The sequence below is a fragment of the Geotrypetes seraphini genome, chromosome 8 (assembly GCF_902459505.1).
Source record: "Geotrypetes seraphini chromosome 8, aGeoSer1.1, whole genome shotgun sequence".
NCBI classification, from domain to species: Eukaryota; Metazoa; Chordata; class Amphibia; order Gymnophiona; family Dermophiidae; genus Geotrypetes; species Geotrypetes seraphini.
The window spans coordinates 87,621,677-87,639,095 of record NC_047091.1 but is presented as its reverse complement, the minus strand read 5'-3'; the positions used below and the strand labels follow the sequence as shown (position 1 = coordinate 87,639,095).

The following is a 17,419-nucleotide window of genomic DNA, read 5'->3' as shown; positions in this document are numbered from 1 at the left end:
TATCAGATCGACAAACTTAAAAGTGACAAATCCCCTGGACCGGATGGAATTCACCCGAGAGTCTTAAAGGAATTGAAGGTTGAAATCGGAGAGTTATTGCAAAAACTTGCAAACCTGACAATCAGAACTGGACAGATACCGGACGACTGGAGGATAGCGAACGTCACCCCAATTTTCAAAAAAGGATCGAGAGGGGAACCGGGCAACTATAGACCTGTGAGTCTTACGTCTGTCCCCGGCAAGATGGTTGAAGCACTGATCAAGGATAGCATGGTCCGGCACTTGGACGCACACGACTTGATGAAACCCAGTCAACATGGATTCAGGAAAGGGAAATCATGTTTGACGAATTTACTCCAATTTTTTGAGACCGTGAACGAGCAAATTGATAGTGGGAAGCCGGTGGACATAATATACTTGGACTTCCAGAAAGCGTTCAACAAAGTTCCACACGAAAGACTTCTCAGGAAGCTACAAAGCCATGGCATAGAGGGGGATATACAAAGATGGATAGGCAAATGGCTGGAAAACCGAAAGCAGAGAGTGGGCATAAATGGGAAGTTCTCCGACTGGGAGAAAGTGACTAGTGGTGTACCCCAGGGCTCGGTACTTGGGCCGATCCTTTTTAATATTTATATCAATGACCTGGAGGAAGGAACATCCAGTGAGATCATCAAGTTTGCAGACGATACAAAACTATGCCGGGCGATCAGATCGCAGGAGGATAGAGAGAAACTCCAGAGCGACTTGTGTCGGTTAGAAACATGGGCGGAGAAATGGCAGATGAAGTTCAATGTGGAGAAATGCAAGGTAATGCATTTAGGCAATAAGAATAAGGAATACGAGTATACAATGTCAGGTGCAACTCTGGGGAAGAGTGAACAAGAAAAGGACCTGGGTGTAATGATAGATAGGACCCTGAAGCCGTCGGCACAATGCGCGGCAGCGGCAAAGAAGGCAAATAGAATGTTGGGCATGATAAAGAAAGGAATCTCGAGTAGATCGGAGAAAGTTATAATGCCGCTTTATAGGGCAATGGTCAGACCACACTTGGAATACTGCGTCCAACATTGGTCTCCCTACCTAAAGAAGGATATAAAACTGCTGGAGAGGGTGCAGAGACGAGCAACAAAACTGGTGAAGGGTATGGAGAAACTGGAATACGAGGACAGACTTATAACACTAGGATTGTTCTCCCTTGAGAAAAGGAGACTGCGTGGGGATATGATCGAGACCTTCAAAATACTGAAAGTAATCGACAAAATAGAGCAGAGAAGATTATTTACATTGTCCAATTTGACACGGACTAGAGGACATGAAATGAAGCTAAGGGGGGACAGGTTCAGGACTAATGTCAGGAAGTTCTGCTTCACTCAGAGAGTGGTTGACACCTGGAATGCCCTCCCAGATGAGATTATTGCGGAATCGACCGTCCTAGGCTTCAAGAGCAAACTAGATGCATATCTCCTTAAGAGAGGCATGTAAGGATATGGTGGACTATAAATTACGACAGGTGTACACCTGCCAGGGCCTCCGCGTGTGCGGATCGCCGGACTTGATGGACCGAAGGTCTGATCCGGAGATGGCATTTCTTATGTTCTTATGTTCTAAACTGTTTTATTTTACTTTTGTGATTATGATAAACATACCGAGGGCCTTAAAATAGTACCTGGTGGGCTGCGTGTGGCCCCTAGGCCGTGAGTTTGAGACCACTGATATACACCATCTCCTTCCTTTCACTGACCTTCTCCTCCTCTCCATCCATGTGCACCATCTATCCAGGCCACGGGTAGCGTGAATGAAGTTAAACCGCTGCATTCAGCAGTCCCGGAAGCTTTCCTTCTGCTACAGCTTCCTGTACCCATGGTAAGCTTCTGGGGCCGCCGAAGGCAGCGTGTTTACTTCACTGGCCACCAAGGAGATCTCAGAGCGCTGCCATTGGCTTGAAGGCCTTGCAATGAAGACCATTGTATTAGCCAAACTATAGCTTAAGGGCTCATATTACAAAGGACCTCACATTTCACTAGCATGGAAAACTATTAAACCTAAAATTTACTTCCTGCTTAATCAAGGAGGTATCTTAAATATTAGAACTTAGGGACCACAATATGCATAAATATGGCCATGACTGTGCGTTTTCTTCCTAATAAAAACTACAGTCCTTTCTTCTCCCTTAAACATCTGTGTCTGTCTCATGCTTTCTTGAATTCTAATCCCACTTAGCACATCATGGGACACCCAGTCAATGATGATGGCATCCCAGTGAGAACTCAGCACTGATATTTCAGCGGAGATAGCTCCAAAAAGAAGGGGACCCAGAGTCACTAGAAAGGATTCTTTATAGAAAACAGATTTTTTTCCCTCATAACACTCAGCACTTGAATTCAGCATTAACCTTGAAACAGAGTATCAGCCTCTAAACCAGTGTCTCTCAAACTTTTTTTTTAGCTCTGGTACATTAAATGGAGCAAATATTTTTTGTGGTATGCTAAACGGAGCAAATATTTTTCGTGACACGTTATAATTGAAATTATAAAATTGCAAAACCAACAAAAATTAAATTTGAGAGTTATTTATTTAGGGCTTCTCTTACTAAGGCATGCTAACTGATTTAGCGCACGCTAATCAATTTAGCACGTGCTAACGATTAGTGCGTGCTAAATGTTAAGGCGCCCATAAAATATAATCAGTGCCTTAGCATTTAGCGCATGTTAATCGTTAGCACGCCTTAGTAAAAGGACCCCTTAAAGTTCTTTAAGCTATGTATGGGCAATTGTAACAATGGTGAAACTAAAGTAGGTAGAATAGAATTGATAATCAATGTGATGGATGAGCTTGTTTTTGAGTGCAAATTAACTCAAAACGCAGTTCGATAGTCGACAAGCAAACATGCATTTCATCATCCAACATCTGAAGTCGATCTTTTCTTCGATTTAATTTCTTTTCAGAGCTGAAAATCAAGTTTTCAAAGATAAAAAGATCCAAAAGGTAACATAGCCTTGATTGCTTTGTTGCTCAAGTTAGGATAACATCTGCATAAAAAATTAAAATTACATTTCAAGAACCAATCACGTCAAAGAATGATACTTGTCTGGGCAGCTATAATCCTTATGCACACCGATGCTTATAACATTGATAGACTCTTGCGTATGTGACGTACATATCATCTATTTTAGTGTATATTTATGAAGGGAATTTTTTTAAATAAAGTAAAATTCTGGAATCTCATGTGGCAAACCCGGAATCTCTTTGGGGCACACCACTGTGCCATGGCACACAGTTTGAGAGAGACAACTCTAAACACATGCCCTACAACTGGGTGAAGGAGACATTCTTTGCTTCCTGGAACCTGGCTAATAATAAGTGATGCAAACCAAACTCCGTCTCCAGTCTATCCCCATCCTTGCCAGTCATCCCATGCTCTCAGTAGTACAAGGAAAGGCACATGAGTTTTGTAAGGGGGGAGGGGGAGGGCACTCAAGCTTTGCAACCATCTAGCCAGAAAGCAATGAGGCAGGACGGGCCACAGTTAGATGATGCAATGCATAGAAAACATTACCTACAAGTACTAAATCCCAGTTTTTAATGAGTGTTATGTGTAGGTCGCCAAAATACTCTTTATTTTACTTTGTATCCTGGATTTGAGATCCTACCATATATGTTTTATATGACCCCTCCATATGTTTTATATGACCCCTCCATATGTGTTTTTTCCTTAAATGTTTCTTTTTCTTTTCTTAAAAATTGTAGTTCACCCCCTTTGCCTTTTGTACCTGTTTGTAATAGAATGCCAAAATTTGTCTATATTATCTTGTTTTATCCTCTCCAATTTGTTAATTGTTATTTTAAAAACAATTGTTATATGCATTGAAATATAAGATATTGCGTAGATAACAAATCCCAATAAACTTGAACTTGAAACTTAAGAGGCAATTTTCAAAGGCATTTCTACAGGTGGGGTGCACAGGTGTTTTTCCCATATGAATAGCCCCTTTGAATATTACATTCCACTGCCCCCCCAAAGAGTGCAAAGAGCTAGGGGAAGTGTTTCATTCTGGTCTCTGCATACACTTATACCCTGGGTACTCTGCACTTGCAGAGCGGAAAAGCAGTTAAAAATCCCCGAGATGCTGTCTTGCTTTGGGATTTTCATAAGGGAAACTCTATGGGCAGATTTTCCATTCAAAGTTGGCTTGCAAGCTTGGGATTTCAGAACTGGCTGTCTAATCTGAATAGTATTTGTGCTCTGTGTCCGTCAACCAGTTGGAACAAAAATGCTATTAAACTGTTTCTGTCTCAGTTCCCTCTGGAAACTTGCATGCAGGCAGGAGTGCCAGAACTATGCTACCAGGCCTTCTATCCCTGATCTGCTGCATGTACAGCATTAATTGTTAAGAAAGTGCTGTTCTTAACAATTAATGCTGTACATGCAGCAGATCAGGGATAGAAGGCCTGGTAGCATAGTTCTGGCACTCCTGCCTGCATGCAAGTTTCCAGAGGGAACTGAGACAGAAACAGTTTAATAGCATTTTTGTTCCAACTGGTTGACGGACACAGAGCACAAATACTATTCAGATTAGACAGCCAGTTCTGATACTAGAGAAACCCAGAACATTGATTATTATCTTTAGGATTAAAATATTGGGCTAACGCCAGAAGAACAGAGGCATAAGTTTCCAAGTTTATTCTATGTTTGATATACCAACCATCGACAAGTGTCTGGTCGGTTTACAATACTAAAATTAAGGTACCATTATAAAAGAAAAGGGGTTATTTTATAAACATAACATAAGTGATTGTCGAGACATAGACAAATTTGGAACAAAAGGTACTGGGGTTGGGGAAATAAAAACACATTGAGGTAGACATAAAATTTAAAAGGAAGGTAAGCGGGGGAGGGGGAAAAAGACAAGGGAGGGGGAGTCGCTTCTTAAAAGCGGTTCTCTTCATTGATCTCGGGTGAAGTTAGCAGGAGAAGTGATCCTATCTCATAGCCATAAGGGTACCTCTCATTGTACGCATGAAATCCCCCACCCACAGGGAAATGTGGCCAGCAACTAGCTGACAGTTACGTTCCCACTAGCGTAAGACAGTGTCACTGTTCTAGAGAAGCACTGAATCTTGCCATGAGGTCAGCAGCACCCTTGCATTCTGGCTGGCATCCGAGTGAGGGTCAGACGCTAACCTCAAGAGGCCTCTTTGCAACATGTAATGTATCCTTCCTAGCCAGCCAAGCTCTTTCTTTGTCTTGGCACTTGCTAGACCTTGTATACACAGCTGGAGTGCTTGTTTTGTCTCCTAGAAGAAGTCTGAACCTGGTAATTCTCCAGGGTTTTGTAAGAACCACTTACTCTCGCCACACAGCCTCTAGTACACTGTCTTTGGATCCCACAGAAAGAAATTTCCCAGAGACTGCACACTCAGGGCCCTTAGCTGAGCACCATTCCCCTTCTTCAGAAACCCAGAGCAGCATACAGTGCCAGACTCTAAATGCTGCTTAGATTAGGTACTGCTAAGTGCCCTAATTGCAGACTAGAGAATGACACGGTGACATAATTCATCACCGTTCCCGTCCCCGCGGATAACCGCGGGAAACAATCCTGTGTCATTCTTACGTGTCTATCTCAACCTCAGTCCTTCTACACCAACATTCTTCAATGCAAGGCTTAAGGGTCTGTGGTTGAGCCCATTCATACTCTTGATTCTTCCCTCTCTCCTTGAATAATGACATCGAGATGGTTTCCCGCGGTTATCCACGGGGACGGGGACGGTGATAAATTTTGTCACCGTGTCATTCTCTATTGCAGACACCTAGCAATGCCTAATTAAATTCCGTGTGCAACCCAAATTGATTTAACAAGCTTAATCGGTGTGGTAACTGACCATGCCACTGATATTTAATTTAAAAAATTTTTAAAAATACAATCAATTAAACGCGCGCACCTAGAGACACCTAAGTCAAGGCGCCCTCTGACACCTAACGGCACCTACCTGAAAAGTAGGCATGGTTAGAGGTGGAGAATAGACGTGGTATCTGCTAAGACCTGTCGCTTCTATCTCTTCAATATCACCAAAATTCGCTCCTTCCTCTCTGAGCACATTACCCAGACCCTTGTCCAAGCTCTCGGGACCTCACGCTTAGATTACTGCAATCTACTCCTAACTGGTATCCTTCAGTGTCGCCTCGTCCCCTTACAATCTGTGCAAAACTCTGCTGTGCAACTCATCTACCAACCTCATTACGTTCATGTCTCCCCTCTCCTTAAATCACTTTACTGGCTCCCTATCTGTCATTGCATACAGTTCAAGATCTTATTGCTGACCTATAAGTGTGTTCATTCTGCTACCCCTCAATATCTCTCCTCGCTTCTCTCTCCTTATACACCTCCCAAAGGACTCCGTTCCTCAGATACGTCACTCTTAACATTACCCTTCTCCTCCACTGCCAATTCCAGTTTTTGTTCCTTTCATCTAGCTGCCCCCTATGCCTGGAATAAATTATCTGAGTTTGTCTGTCAAGCCCCTTCCCATGTTTAAAAGCAGACTGAAAACCACCTTTATGATATAGCTTTCAATCCTTAACCCTACTCCTCTGCCATCCAACCCAGCCAGCTGATTGACCCTTCCCCTTAACTGTATCTATGGCATCCTGTTTGTCTTTGGGAAGCAGAGCTGAGATTGTGATGTCATAATCCCTCATTCCACCAATAAGAGCCAATTAGAGGCTTCATTGTCCTGTACTCCCCTCTGCCCTCCAACCCAGCCAGCTGATTAACCGTTCCCCTTAACTGTATCCATGACATCCTGTTTGTCTGTCTTGCCTGTTTAGATTGTAAGCTCTTTCGAGCAAGGACTTAGAGATTGTTAGGCGTTCGAGATAGGCACCAGTAACTGGCACCTACCTCTAGGGCACCTAGCGACGCCCAAGTCCACTTAGGAACCACTAGGCATGATTCTTTAAAGGACGCCTAATACTTTTAAAACTAATCGGAGGAAATATTTTTTCACTGAGAGAATAGTTAAGCTCTGGAACGCGTTGCCAGAGGTTGTGGTAAGAGTGGTTAATGGTTTTAAGATAGGTTTGGACAATTTCCTGGAGGAAAAGTCTACAGTCTGTTATTGAGACAGACATGGGGAGGGGGGGAGCCACTGCTTGCCCTGGATCAGTAGCATGGAATGTTGCTGTTTTTTTTTGGGGGGGAAGGGGTTGCCAGGTACTAGTGAGCTGGACTGGCCACCATGAGGATGGGCAACGGGACTAGATGGACCACTGGTCTGATTCAATAAGGCTTCTTATATCCTTAATTGTGCAGACTGGTACCTATAAGTTAGAAGTGGTTAGGTGCCATTTATTGTGTCTGGCCATGCAAATTTGACAGGACAGAAACCATCTCACCATCCTCTCCCCCAACCAGGTCTGTTGGGATCCCAGATTGGAGGAAGCCTCAGTTCCATCGTACCTAGCCAATCATCCCCTGAGCCAACCATCTTTCTTTAACAATGGCAAACAGGCATATTGGAAGGTGTGGTAGGGGAAACAAAAGATCGCCTACTGTAACAGAATCATAACTACTCTATTTTTACATGTAGTGAAGATAATGGCAGTGAATATGAACCCACTCTGGAGTCATTCCTGTTTGCATTCAGGCTAGGAATGGGACTGGAGTTTGAGTCTCCACCTTAATCCTGGTGTACTTAATGCCCCAAAGAAGATACTTTCATTCCAGAATTAGTAATAAAACCACAATCTGGATTAGATCCATATGAATGGGGTGCTGGAGTCATATCCCTGCACAAAATAGCAGGGATTTAATCCTGGAGGGACACTGGCATGTCCTTATTTCTGGTAGATCATACCAGTCTAATGCAGAGTTCCTACAGCTTGATCTTCAAGAGACACACAAATTCCCTAAATACTTTAAAACCCCCCCAGCTATATAAGTAGAAAGATGGAGGAAATCCTGTATGGTATGCCCAGCATAAAATTACTGAGATTGGGGGCTACCTCCCCTACATCCCCCAAATACATATAAACTGCTGTGCCTTAAGCTGTACCCTACCCAGAATCTCAATGGTCAGTGATGGTACTGACGGTTTTTTAGTGGGTCACACTTAGGGACAAGGTGGATTGACAGTGTTCTGGGCCCCAGACAATAAGGGCTATGAGCTCCTAACCACCTATCAAAAATGATTAAATTAGATAGAAGCTATGAGAGAGTGATCTCTTGCTGTAGGCCCTCAGGCCTTATTGCTCCAATGGTCAATCCGTCTCTGCTTAGGGTTATCCTGATTCTTGCCAGCCCAGAACCAGAGGGAACCAGAAATGGCATGATCACTGGATAATTCTTAGTTTGTACATCTTTATAATATAATAATTATATGCTGATATAAACAAGTACCTTCAAATTCATAAAAGTCCTAGGTCACCAAGTGTGGAAGGGGCAGAATCATAAGAGACAAATTTTTACAATGATTAGGGGTGCTCAGTAGCTTTCCTGCTGGTTGCTACCCAAGGTAGGGCACCCCTCCTCCAGGTGAAGCATTCCCCCTCCAGAGTAGGGCATACGTGGAGTGATCAAAGGGGTGCATACAGCTGTCAGTTCTGCTGGTCCCCTGACCCAGAACAGGAAGTTGATGACAGAGGGGGGTGGGGCTTCTTCCTGCACCCCCTTACTGGCTGTACCCAGAACGGACCACTCCCACTGCCCCACCTTTGGTACACCATTGGAAGTGCTAAATCCGATGTAAATTACCTAATCCCTTAGCACAGTCAAGCTTATTATTGGGGTGCTCAAGCGTCCACAGTACCCAAAGAACTAGCTCCTATGGGCAGGGTGTTATTGCATACTGCTCCCATGTCAGACAGCACTGGATTACTGAGGCACTCACCATTCATAGATTAGTGTGGGGATTCCCACAAATTACGAGATGGAGTTGTAACACTGCCTTTTGAATAGCATACATCAATGATGTTCTTGGCAGGTTTAGTTCAACTCCTGTCCCCTGTTATTAAGTATGATACAGGGTCTAGGTATGCAAGAACATAGATAACTACTGTGGTTCCAAGTGTGTCACAACATGAGCCACCGCACTCTGGCAATACCAGACCTGGCCAGCAGTGGGTGTCGCCTGAAATTAGTAAGGGCCTTGTAATATATCACCTTTCGTAGCCAATAGCAAAGTAGTAAATAAAAAAATAAGTAGGGGTAACAGCAACACAACACCATAAGTGGCAATAATGTGGGCATGTGTATTTGTTTGACATTTCCCATATATAATTTTAGCCCAAAGTGACAAGAAAATTCCATTTATGACATTGCTCCCAAAACAAAAAATAATTAAGAAAAAAACCAAAGCAAAACACTGAAAATTCTCCTACTTGACATGGAAAACTAAACTAAGGCCCCTTTTATCAAGTAGCGCTAGGATTTTATATTGCCGGCCGCTGCAGTAAAAGCTATGAGCTCAAAGCTTTCACTGCAGCGGCCAGCAATAAAAAACCTTAACGCTGCTTGATAAAAGGGGGCCTAAATGAAAATTTTGGGATGCACACCCCTATAATAATCACACATAGGAGAGATTTGGAGGGGCATTTTCTATTATGATGTCTAAATCTGATTTTGGACGTTTTAGGAAATCTAGTAGAAAAAATGATCATTTTCCAAACCAGAAAAGCGTCTTTTTTTTTGAAAATGACATTTCCTAGATGCGTCTGTCCTCAGTACGTCTATCTTTTTGAAACATTTTTGCAAAAAAAAAGCCCAAATTAAAAATTCACAAAAACCAAACATTGGGATGTAATAGGGGCTATTATTCTTAGCAGACTGACCACACAGACATCCCAGGAGAGCAGTGAAGCACCCTAGGGTGCACTACAATGAACTTAAAAGGTCCCAGGTACACATCTCACCATAGTGAGCCGTCCAATACTCACCCACAACCTATTGTACCCAACTGCATGCCTCCCCAGTAGCCCTTATGGGGGATTTTCTATAAACAGCATCAAAACTTAAGCGCCGATAGGCACCCCACTGGTGCCTAAGTTAATTTTGAACGCCGTTTAAAATGCCAATAACCGGCAAAATCAAAGCGTCTACCGGCACCTAATTAAAAGGTGCCGGAATTGCACCTAGGTAGGCACTTTTTACATCACTATGGGCGTGGCTACCACAGGAAGTGGCGTTAGGTGCTATAAAGCACCTACATAGGTGTGTTTCACAACAAAGATAGGCACCAGAAACCCTGGTCTACATTTCAGGCACCTATCTTTCGCAGAGGCACGATTCTCTTTAGGGCACCGTTGCGTGATTGACATGCAATCGGTGGCCGCTTTTTAGGAGACCGCTGATATTGGCACCTTATAGAGAATCCTGGCCCTTATGCCTGCAGGTATCATCTATATGTCAGTATAGTAGGTTTTTTGGTAGGCTCACACTTTTGACCACAAGGGTATTAGTTAGAGTGGGATATAGCTTAAGTCACCGTCTCTGCAGTTTACTGCACCTAGGGTTACCACTAGCCCTGCTCCCAGGCACACTCAGTTCCACCCATCCCCACCCCGTTACACCACAGTCCCGCCCCAATCCTACAATAGCACCGCCCCAGCCCTGCCCCCTGCTGCTTGCTCTCGGGCAGGTGGGCATCCGCACATGCCTGACACAATTTCAAGGAAGCTTTTCAAAACTCGGCCAAAGTGCTGGGTTTTGAAAAAAAAAAAAAAAAAAAATCTAGGTAGCATTATGGACAATACATTGAAAATCTGCTACTCAGAGTGTTAGGAATTATTAAGAAAGAAATAGAAAATAAATCATAGAATATTAAAATGCATCTGCATTGCTCCATGGTGAGACCTCACATTGAGTACTGTGTACAATTCTAGTCACCACATGTCAAAAAAGATATAGTGGAATTAGAAAAGGTACAATGAAGGGCAACTAAAACGATTAAGGAGATGGAACTCTTCTCATATGAGGAAAGGTTTAAGAGGTTAGAGTTTTCAGCCTGGAGAAGAGATGGCTGAGGAGGGATAAGATAGAGGTCTACAAAATCCCAAATGGAGTAGAACAGGTAAACGGAAAAAAAAGAAAAAATATTTTTTTTTCATACAAAGAATAGTTACGCTCTGGAATTTGTTGCTGGATATGATAAAAACAGTTAGTGCAACTGGGTTTAAAAAAGGTTTGGATAAGTTCCTGGAGGAAAAGTCCATAAACTGTTATTAAGCTACACCTGGGGAAAGCCGCTCTTATCTGGGATGTTCGTAATAAATAAAAAAATAATAATAATTTTATTTTCTTGTATACCGCCCCACCAGCAGTTCTAGGCGGTTCACAACAGAAGAACTGAAACATTTCAGTTAAAAAATACAATTTCAAAAAACACAACTATGATAACTACTACATCCATTAAATACAGCATCAGATAAAAAGTACATTTAAAATAGAGCCTAATAAAAAATACCTTCTTAAATATCAACATTCTTGTTTATCAAATAAGTGAGTTTTCAATAATTTTCTAAATGTAAGATAAGAATCAGCGGACTCATCCAGGAGTTCAACTTCCCCGCCTGATATTCCAATGTCCTGTCCAAAAAAGTCTTATAGTGACAGGCCTTTGAGGTAGGGAAGAGGAACATACCTGAATTTCTGGTACATTTTAATGAATTAAACAGTTTCAGGTAAGATACCAAATAAGAAGGTAATAAACCAAAAAGAGCCTTATAACAGATACACCCAAACTTATAAAATACTCTGGCCTCAAAAGGCAGCCAATGCAGTCTAGCATAAAAAGGACTAACATAATCATACTTCTTAAGACCAAAGATTAAACGAACTGCTGCATTCTGAACTAATCGAAGCCTTAATAGAATCTTTTCTGGTAGCCCCAAATAAACAATATTACAATAATCCAGAGTTGAGAGTACAGTAGACTGGACCAGCAACCAAAAGGACTCTAGATCAAAATACTTCTTAATGGTCCTCAATTTCCACAAAATTGCATAGCTTTTTTTAATTAATGAATCTGTATGCTTCTTAAAAGTTAAACTACAATCCAAAATTATTTCCAAAATTTTCAAATTTGGCACTATCTCAAAACTTTGACCCTTAAATTGAATATTAAGGAATTTGGGGGAACCTACCAGAAGGGGGAACCTTCTCTGGATGCTTGGAGATGGACTTACCTCTCTCACACTGGGGTCCAGTAAAACCATAGACACAGGCACAGCGGTTTGGCCCGATGCAACGTCCTCCATTCTGGCAGCCACTCTCACATACCGCTGCGAGGCAAAAGAAGTACAGAGAAGGTTGAATACCAGAAATATCACATGATCCCAAAGAGCACTTGGAAGGAAACTGTTCTGTGCCTCATACGGCATTTTTTTTTTTACCAGTAATGTGGCTGACTAGCTGCCTCCATCATTTGGTCTAATATAAGTGTAATAAATAAATAAGAATTACCCCTAGCCTCTGAATTCTATAAAAAGTGCTAAAAATTGTGCATGCAAATTTCGGTGTGTGTAATTTAACTGAATGAGCCAATTAGTACTGATACTTGGGATCTAACAAGGAATTAGTGGTGCTAATTAGATTTAATTAAAAGGTACATGTGTCCCACGTTTAAATTTTGTACGCAATTCCAAAAAGGGGGCATGGTGATGAGAGTCATAGGTGGATTGGGATATTCCTACAATGTACGCACACAGTTATAAGATAAGGGGGGAGGGGATCTGCACCTACTTTAGACATGGGAATTTACACCACATTTTAGTTGGTGTGAATGGCTGCACCCAAAGTTAGGTGTGGCTCCTGGCGCTAAGTATCATTCTATAAATGCTGGCAGTGAGTGCCATTTATAGAATGGCACTCAGGAGTATGTTTGTTGCTACCATTTATAGAATCTAGTGCTATATGCGTGTATGTAGGGAGAGTGGCAGTCCATGCATGAGAGATTTTTTATTCTTCACTAGGTTCTTTCTAGCAGTTTCTATGGCATTTATACCACTGGATCTCTGTGAGCTCTGTTGCACTTCTTAGGATTTCTAGATGTTGGTAAGAAACAGTGGTTTAGTAAAGGGGGGGAGGAGCGAACTGCTCCAAGTGCTGTCTTCAGGAGGGGGAGCACCACCACCTCTCCTCCTCTCCGCACTTCCCCCCCCCCCCACATACCTCTTTAAAAGTTCACCGGTGCGAGAAACTTCTTCCATTTGCTGTTCGTGACAGCCTTGGTTCCCTTCTGACATCACTTCCTGGTCTTGGGACCAGGACATGACATCAGAAGGACACTAAGGCCAGTGCAAGGAACAGGTGGAGGGTGTTGCTCGCACCGGCAAACATTTCAAGAGGTGCACAGGGGGACAGGGGGGGCTCATGGTGCTGTGGGGAAGTCTGGGGGTGGGCACACAGCGTGGTGGGGAAGAGTGGGTGGCAGGATAGCAGGGCAGACAGGGGGTACATGATGCGGCAATGCCGGGAACCACCACCTGAGGCACCACCCTACCTCACTACGCCACTGGATACACAGGAGACATAATCCCAGGTGGATGTGGGAGGTACTTACCTTGGTCACAGTGCGTTCCGGTGTATCCTTTTGAACAGATACAGGCATCCTTGCTGCAGTTTCCTCCATTCATGCATCTCACGTTACAATTCTGTACTGGTGGGGGGAAGAAGCAGAGTGTTTTGTGAAGAAAACTCAGAAATTATACCAAATAACTCTGGCAAATATGAAAAACAATGTCTAAAATCAGATATACTACATATTGTACCTACAGGGGGGGGGGGAGGGCACCAGAGAAGGATACCCTGTCATTACCATCATTTATATATTGATAATGCTGTTATAAAATGCACACACACTAAAATACAGTAAAACACATACACACTACAGTAAAACACACACACACACACACAAATACAATACTCCCACGAAATTTGCAGGGGTTCCATTCCAGAAACCCCTGCAAATTTTGAAAAACTGCAAATGCAGTTTTTCGCCTGTCAAAAGACAGGAGAGGCAGGAGAGGGCAGCTGAAGCGCCAGCGGGTGAAGAAAATCACTCGCGGTCTGCTCCAACCGCCTCTTCCTGTAGTAAAGTCGGGCTACACCAATCAGGAGCAAATTCGCGGGGAACACTGTATAACATTTATTTTTGGGAGCAGGGAGAGTGTCTAGTGGTGAAGAATGGGCACATTTATGAAAATCAGTTAGTATTATGGCAGTGCCACATACTAGTGGCGTAGTGAGGGAGGTTGGCGTCTGGGAGATAAGACCCCCGCATCGCCACAACTATGCACTTCCCATTCTTCCTTTAACCCCCCCCCTCCTTAGGTGCTCCCCTCCCCCGTGTACCTCTTGAAATACTCGCCAGCCCAAGTAACATCTTTCACACACTGCTCAAGCCAGCTCCCTTCCGATGTCTCATCTTGATCCCGCAACCAGGAAGTGATGTCAGAAAGGAGCCAACGCCGGTATGAGCAGCAAGTGATAGATGCTGCTCATGCTGTCGAGCATTTCAAGAGGTGTGCGGAGAGGAGAAGCACTGGCGCCAGCGCCCCCCACGAAGATGGCGCTCGGGGCGGCCCACACCCCCTGCCCCCCCCTTACAACACCACTGCCACAAACCTGGATGTCGCAAACCCGTCCTTTTTCTGGAGCCATATGTTAACCTAACATATGGTGCTCAAATTTGGGCATGCAGCCAAGATGAGTGCACAAATGAATTGCTAATAAGCTCTTAACCACCAATAATTGAGTGCTAATGACCAATTATTGTTGTTAATTAGCACTCATTAAAATTTGTGTACACATCTGGCTGTGGGCTGATCTTTATTATTATTATTAATAATAATAATAACTTTATTCTTCTATACCGTCATAGTCGTGAGACTTCTAGGCGGTTCACACAGAAGAGAGCTGGACAATCAGCGAAGTTACAATGTGTTGAAATCCGGGATACAGTATACAGTATATAGAAACTTACAAAAGCATATAGAATCTTACAAAAAAGTCCAGGATACAGCATGTAGGGTCTGACAAAGAGCCTATAGAGTCTTACACAAAGGCAGAGAGATGCAACATATGGAGTCTTTTAACAGGCAGTGCCTAATTTTAATAGCATGCAACTCAAAAGAGGGCATGGCCAGGGTTGCCAGAGGCATTCCAAAAGGTTGTGTGCATAGTTATAGAATACAGTACTTCCCCGCTATTCACGGGGGTTCCGTTCCAGGAACCCCCGTGAATCTTGAAAAACCCCGAATATGTTTTTTAGCAGGGGAGACAAGAGAGGGCAGCCAGAGCGCCTGCAAGTGAAGGAAATCACTTGTGGTATGCTCCGACCGCGTCTTCCTGCACTAAAGTTGGGTCTCACCAATCAGGAGCTGCTTTGACATGCAGCTCCTGATTGGTGAGGCCTGACTTTAGTGCAGGAAGAGGCGGTCGGAGCATACCGTGAGTGATTTCCTTGACTCGCCGGCGCTCCGGCTGCCTTCTCCTGTTCGGTCTTTCGCGGTCGGAAAATATTGCGAATGACTGGGGGGGGGGGGGGGCACTGTACTGCTTCAGCGCATCTAACATAGGCATTTCTACAAGATTTCAGCAGGCATAAGTCTGGCATTTAAAATAGGCTTGTCAAGCAGTGCTAAGTGTTATTCTACAAAGAGCATATACCTTTTGTAGAAGTCGTCCTCTCCTATAATACCATCTTCTCCTCTGCTCTAGATACCCTTGGCTCCTCCAATTTCACACCCTGTTAGGAATGCCAAATCCCAGCCCTGGCTGACCCTCCACCCCCTGCTTCTGCTACCTGCGCTCCTGTGTCTGTTCTGCTGAATATCTCTGGTTTAAATCCTGTGTGCATGCTGACTTCATACACTTCAAATTTTTGCTGGCATCGCTCCAGTCTGCCCTCTTGCTGGTCAAACAAGAATACTATACCCACCTAACAACCTCTCTTAGCTCCAACCCTCACCATCTCTTTACTACATTAAACTCCCAGCTCAAAGTACCCTCATTGCCTATCCCTCCTTCCATTTCTCCCCAGACTATGGCAGAGTTCTTTGACATTAAGATCCATATGATTCGCTTTGAGCTCTCAAACAGACTGCCTTCCCCTCCCCTCTCTCCACCTGTCCCTTCTGCTAACCTCCCCTCAACACCACTCCTCTTTCTTTGTAATCACCCACTCACCTACTCAGCATCATCTTGCCCACTGTCATCTCTCCTGTTTCATTCTCAACCTATTTCTCTCCACTGCAACTGTCCCTGGTGCTTTCAAACATGCCACTGTCACACCCCTCTTCAATAAACCCTCACTGGACCCCACATGCTCCTCCAACTATCACCCCATCTCCCTCCTCTCCTTCTTATCTAAATTACTTGAATGTGTTGTTCACCGCCTTTTCCTGGACTTCCTCTCCTCCAAGTTATTCTTGATCCACTTCAGTCAGGCTTTTGCCCACTGTATTCCATGGAAATTGCCCTTACTAAAGCTTCCAGTGACCTATTCCTGGCCAGATCCAAAGGCCTCGCTCTATCCTCATCCTTCTCAATCTATCTGTCACCTTTGATACTGTTGATCACCACCTACTCGTTAATAAGCTATCCTTGCTGGGATTCCAGGTTTCTGCTCTCTTCTGGTTCTCTTCCTATCTTTCCCATCGCACCTTCAGTGAATGCAATGGTAGTTCCTCCTCCAAAGCCATCCTGCTATCAATTAGTGTATCTCAAGGCTCTGTCCTGGGACCACTCCTTTTCTCAATCTACACTTGCTCACTTGGAGCACTGATCTCCTCCCACAGCTTCCAGTATCACCTCTGTGCTGATGACTCCTAGAACTACCTCTCCATACTAGATATCTGTACTGAGACCCAGTCCCGAGTCTAAGCCTGCCTATCCGACATTGCCGCCTAGATGTCTCACCACCATCTAAAACTGAATATGGCTCGCTCATTTTACTGCCTAAACCCACCAACCCACTTCCCCCGTTCTCTGTCTCTGTGGACAACACTCTCATTCTCCATGCTTTGTAAGCTCGCAATTTCTGGGTCATCTTTGACTCCTCCCTCTCCTTCTCCACCCTGATACAACATATCGCTAATATCTGCCACTTCTTCCTCTATAATATTACCAAAATCTGACCTTTCCTCTCAAAGCACACTACCAAAACCCTTATCCATGCCCTCATCACCTTGCACTTCGATTAGTGCAACTTGCTACTCCCAGGTCTTCTACTCAGCCATCTCTCTCCCCTTCAATTCATCCAGAATTTGGCTGTATGACTCATATTCCATGAGAGCCATTATACTCACGTTACCCCTCTCCTAAAGTCACTTCATTGGCTTCCCATCCATTTCTGAATACAATTCAAACTCCTCTTACTGACCTACAAATCCATTCCCTCAGCTTCCCCTCACTATATCTCT

General features: G+C 43.7%; 1 protein-coding gene across 3 annotated transcripts in view; it reads right to left on the bottom strand.

Moving 5' to 3' along the window:
• The window catches only part of FBN3 (fibrillin 3), a 518,221-nt gene that overhangs the window by 218,445 nt on the left and 282,357 nt on the right, over positions 1-17,419 (bottom strand). For all 3 annotated transcript variants that reach the window (XM_033955282.1, XM_033955284.1, XM_033955283.1), the window contains 2 exons: positions 13,558-13,653; positions 12,182-12,277 (listed from right to left, as the gene is read on the bottom strand). In XM_033955282.1, coding sequence (XP_033811173.1) covers positions 12,182-12,277; positions 13,558-13,653 — 192 coding nt within the window. The remainder of the gene's footprint in view (positions 1-12,181; positions 12,278-13,557; positions 13,654-17,419) is intronic.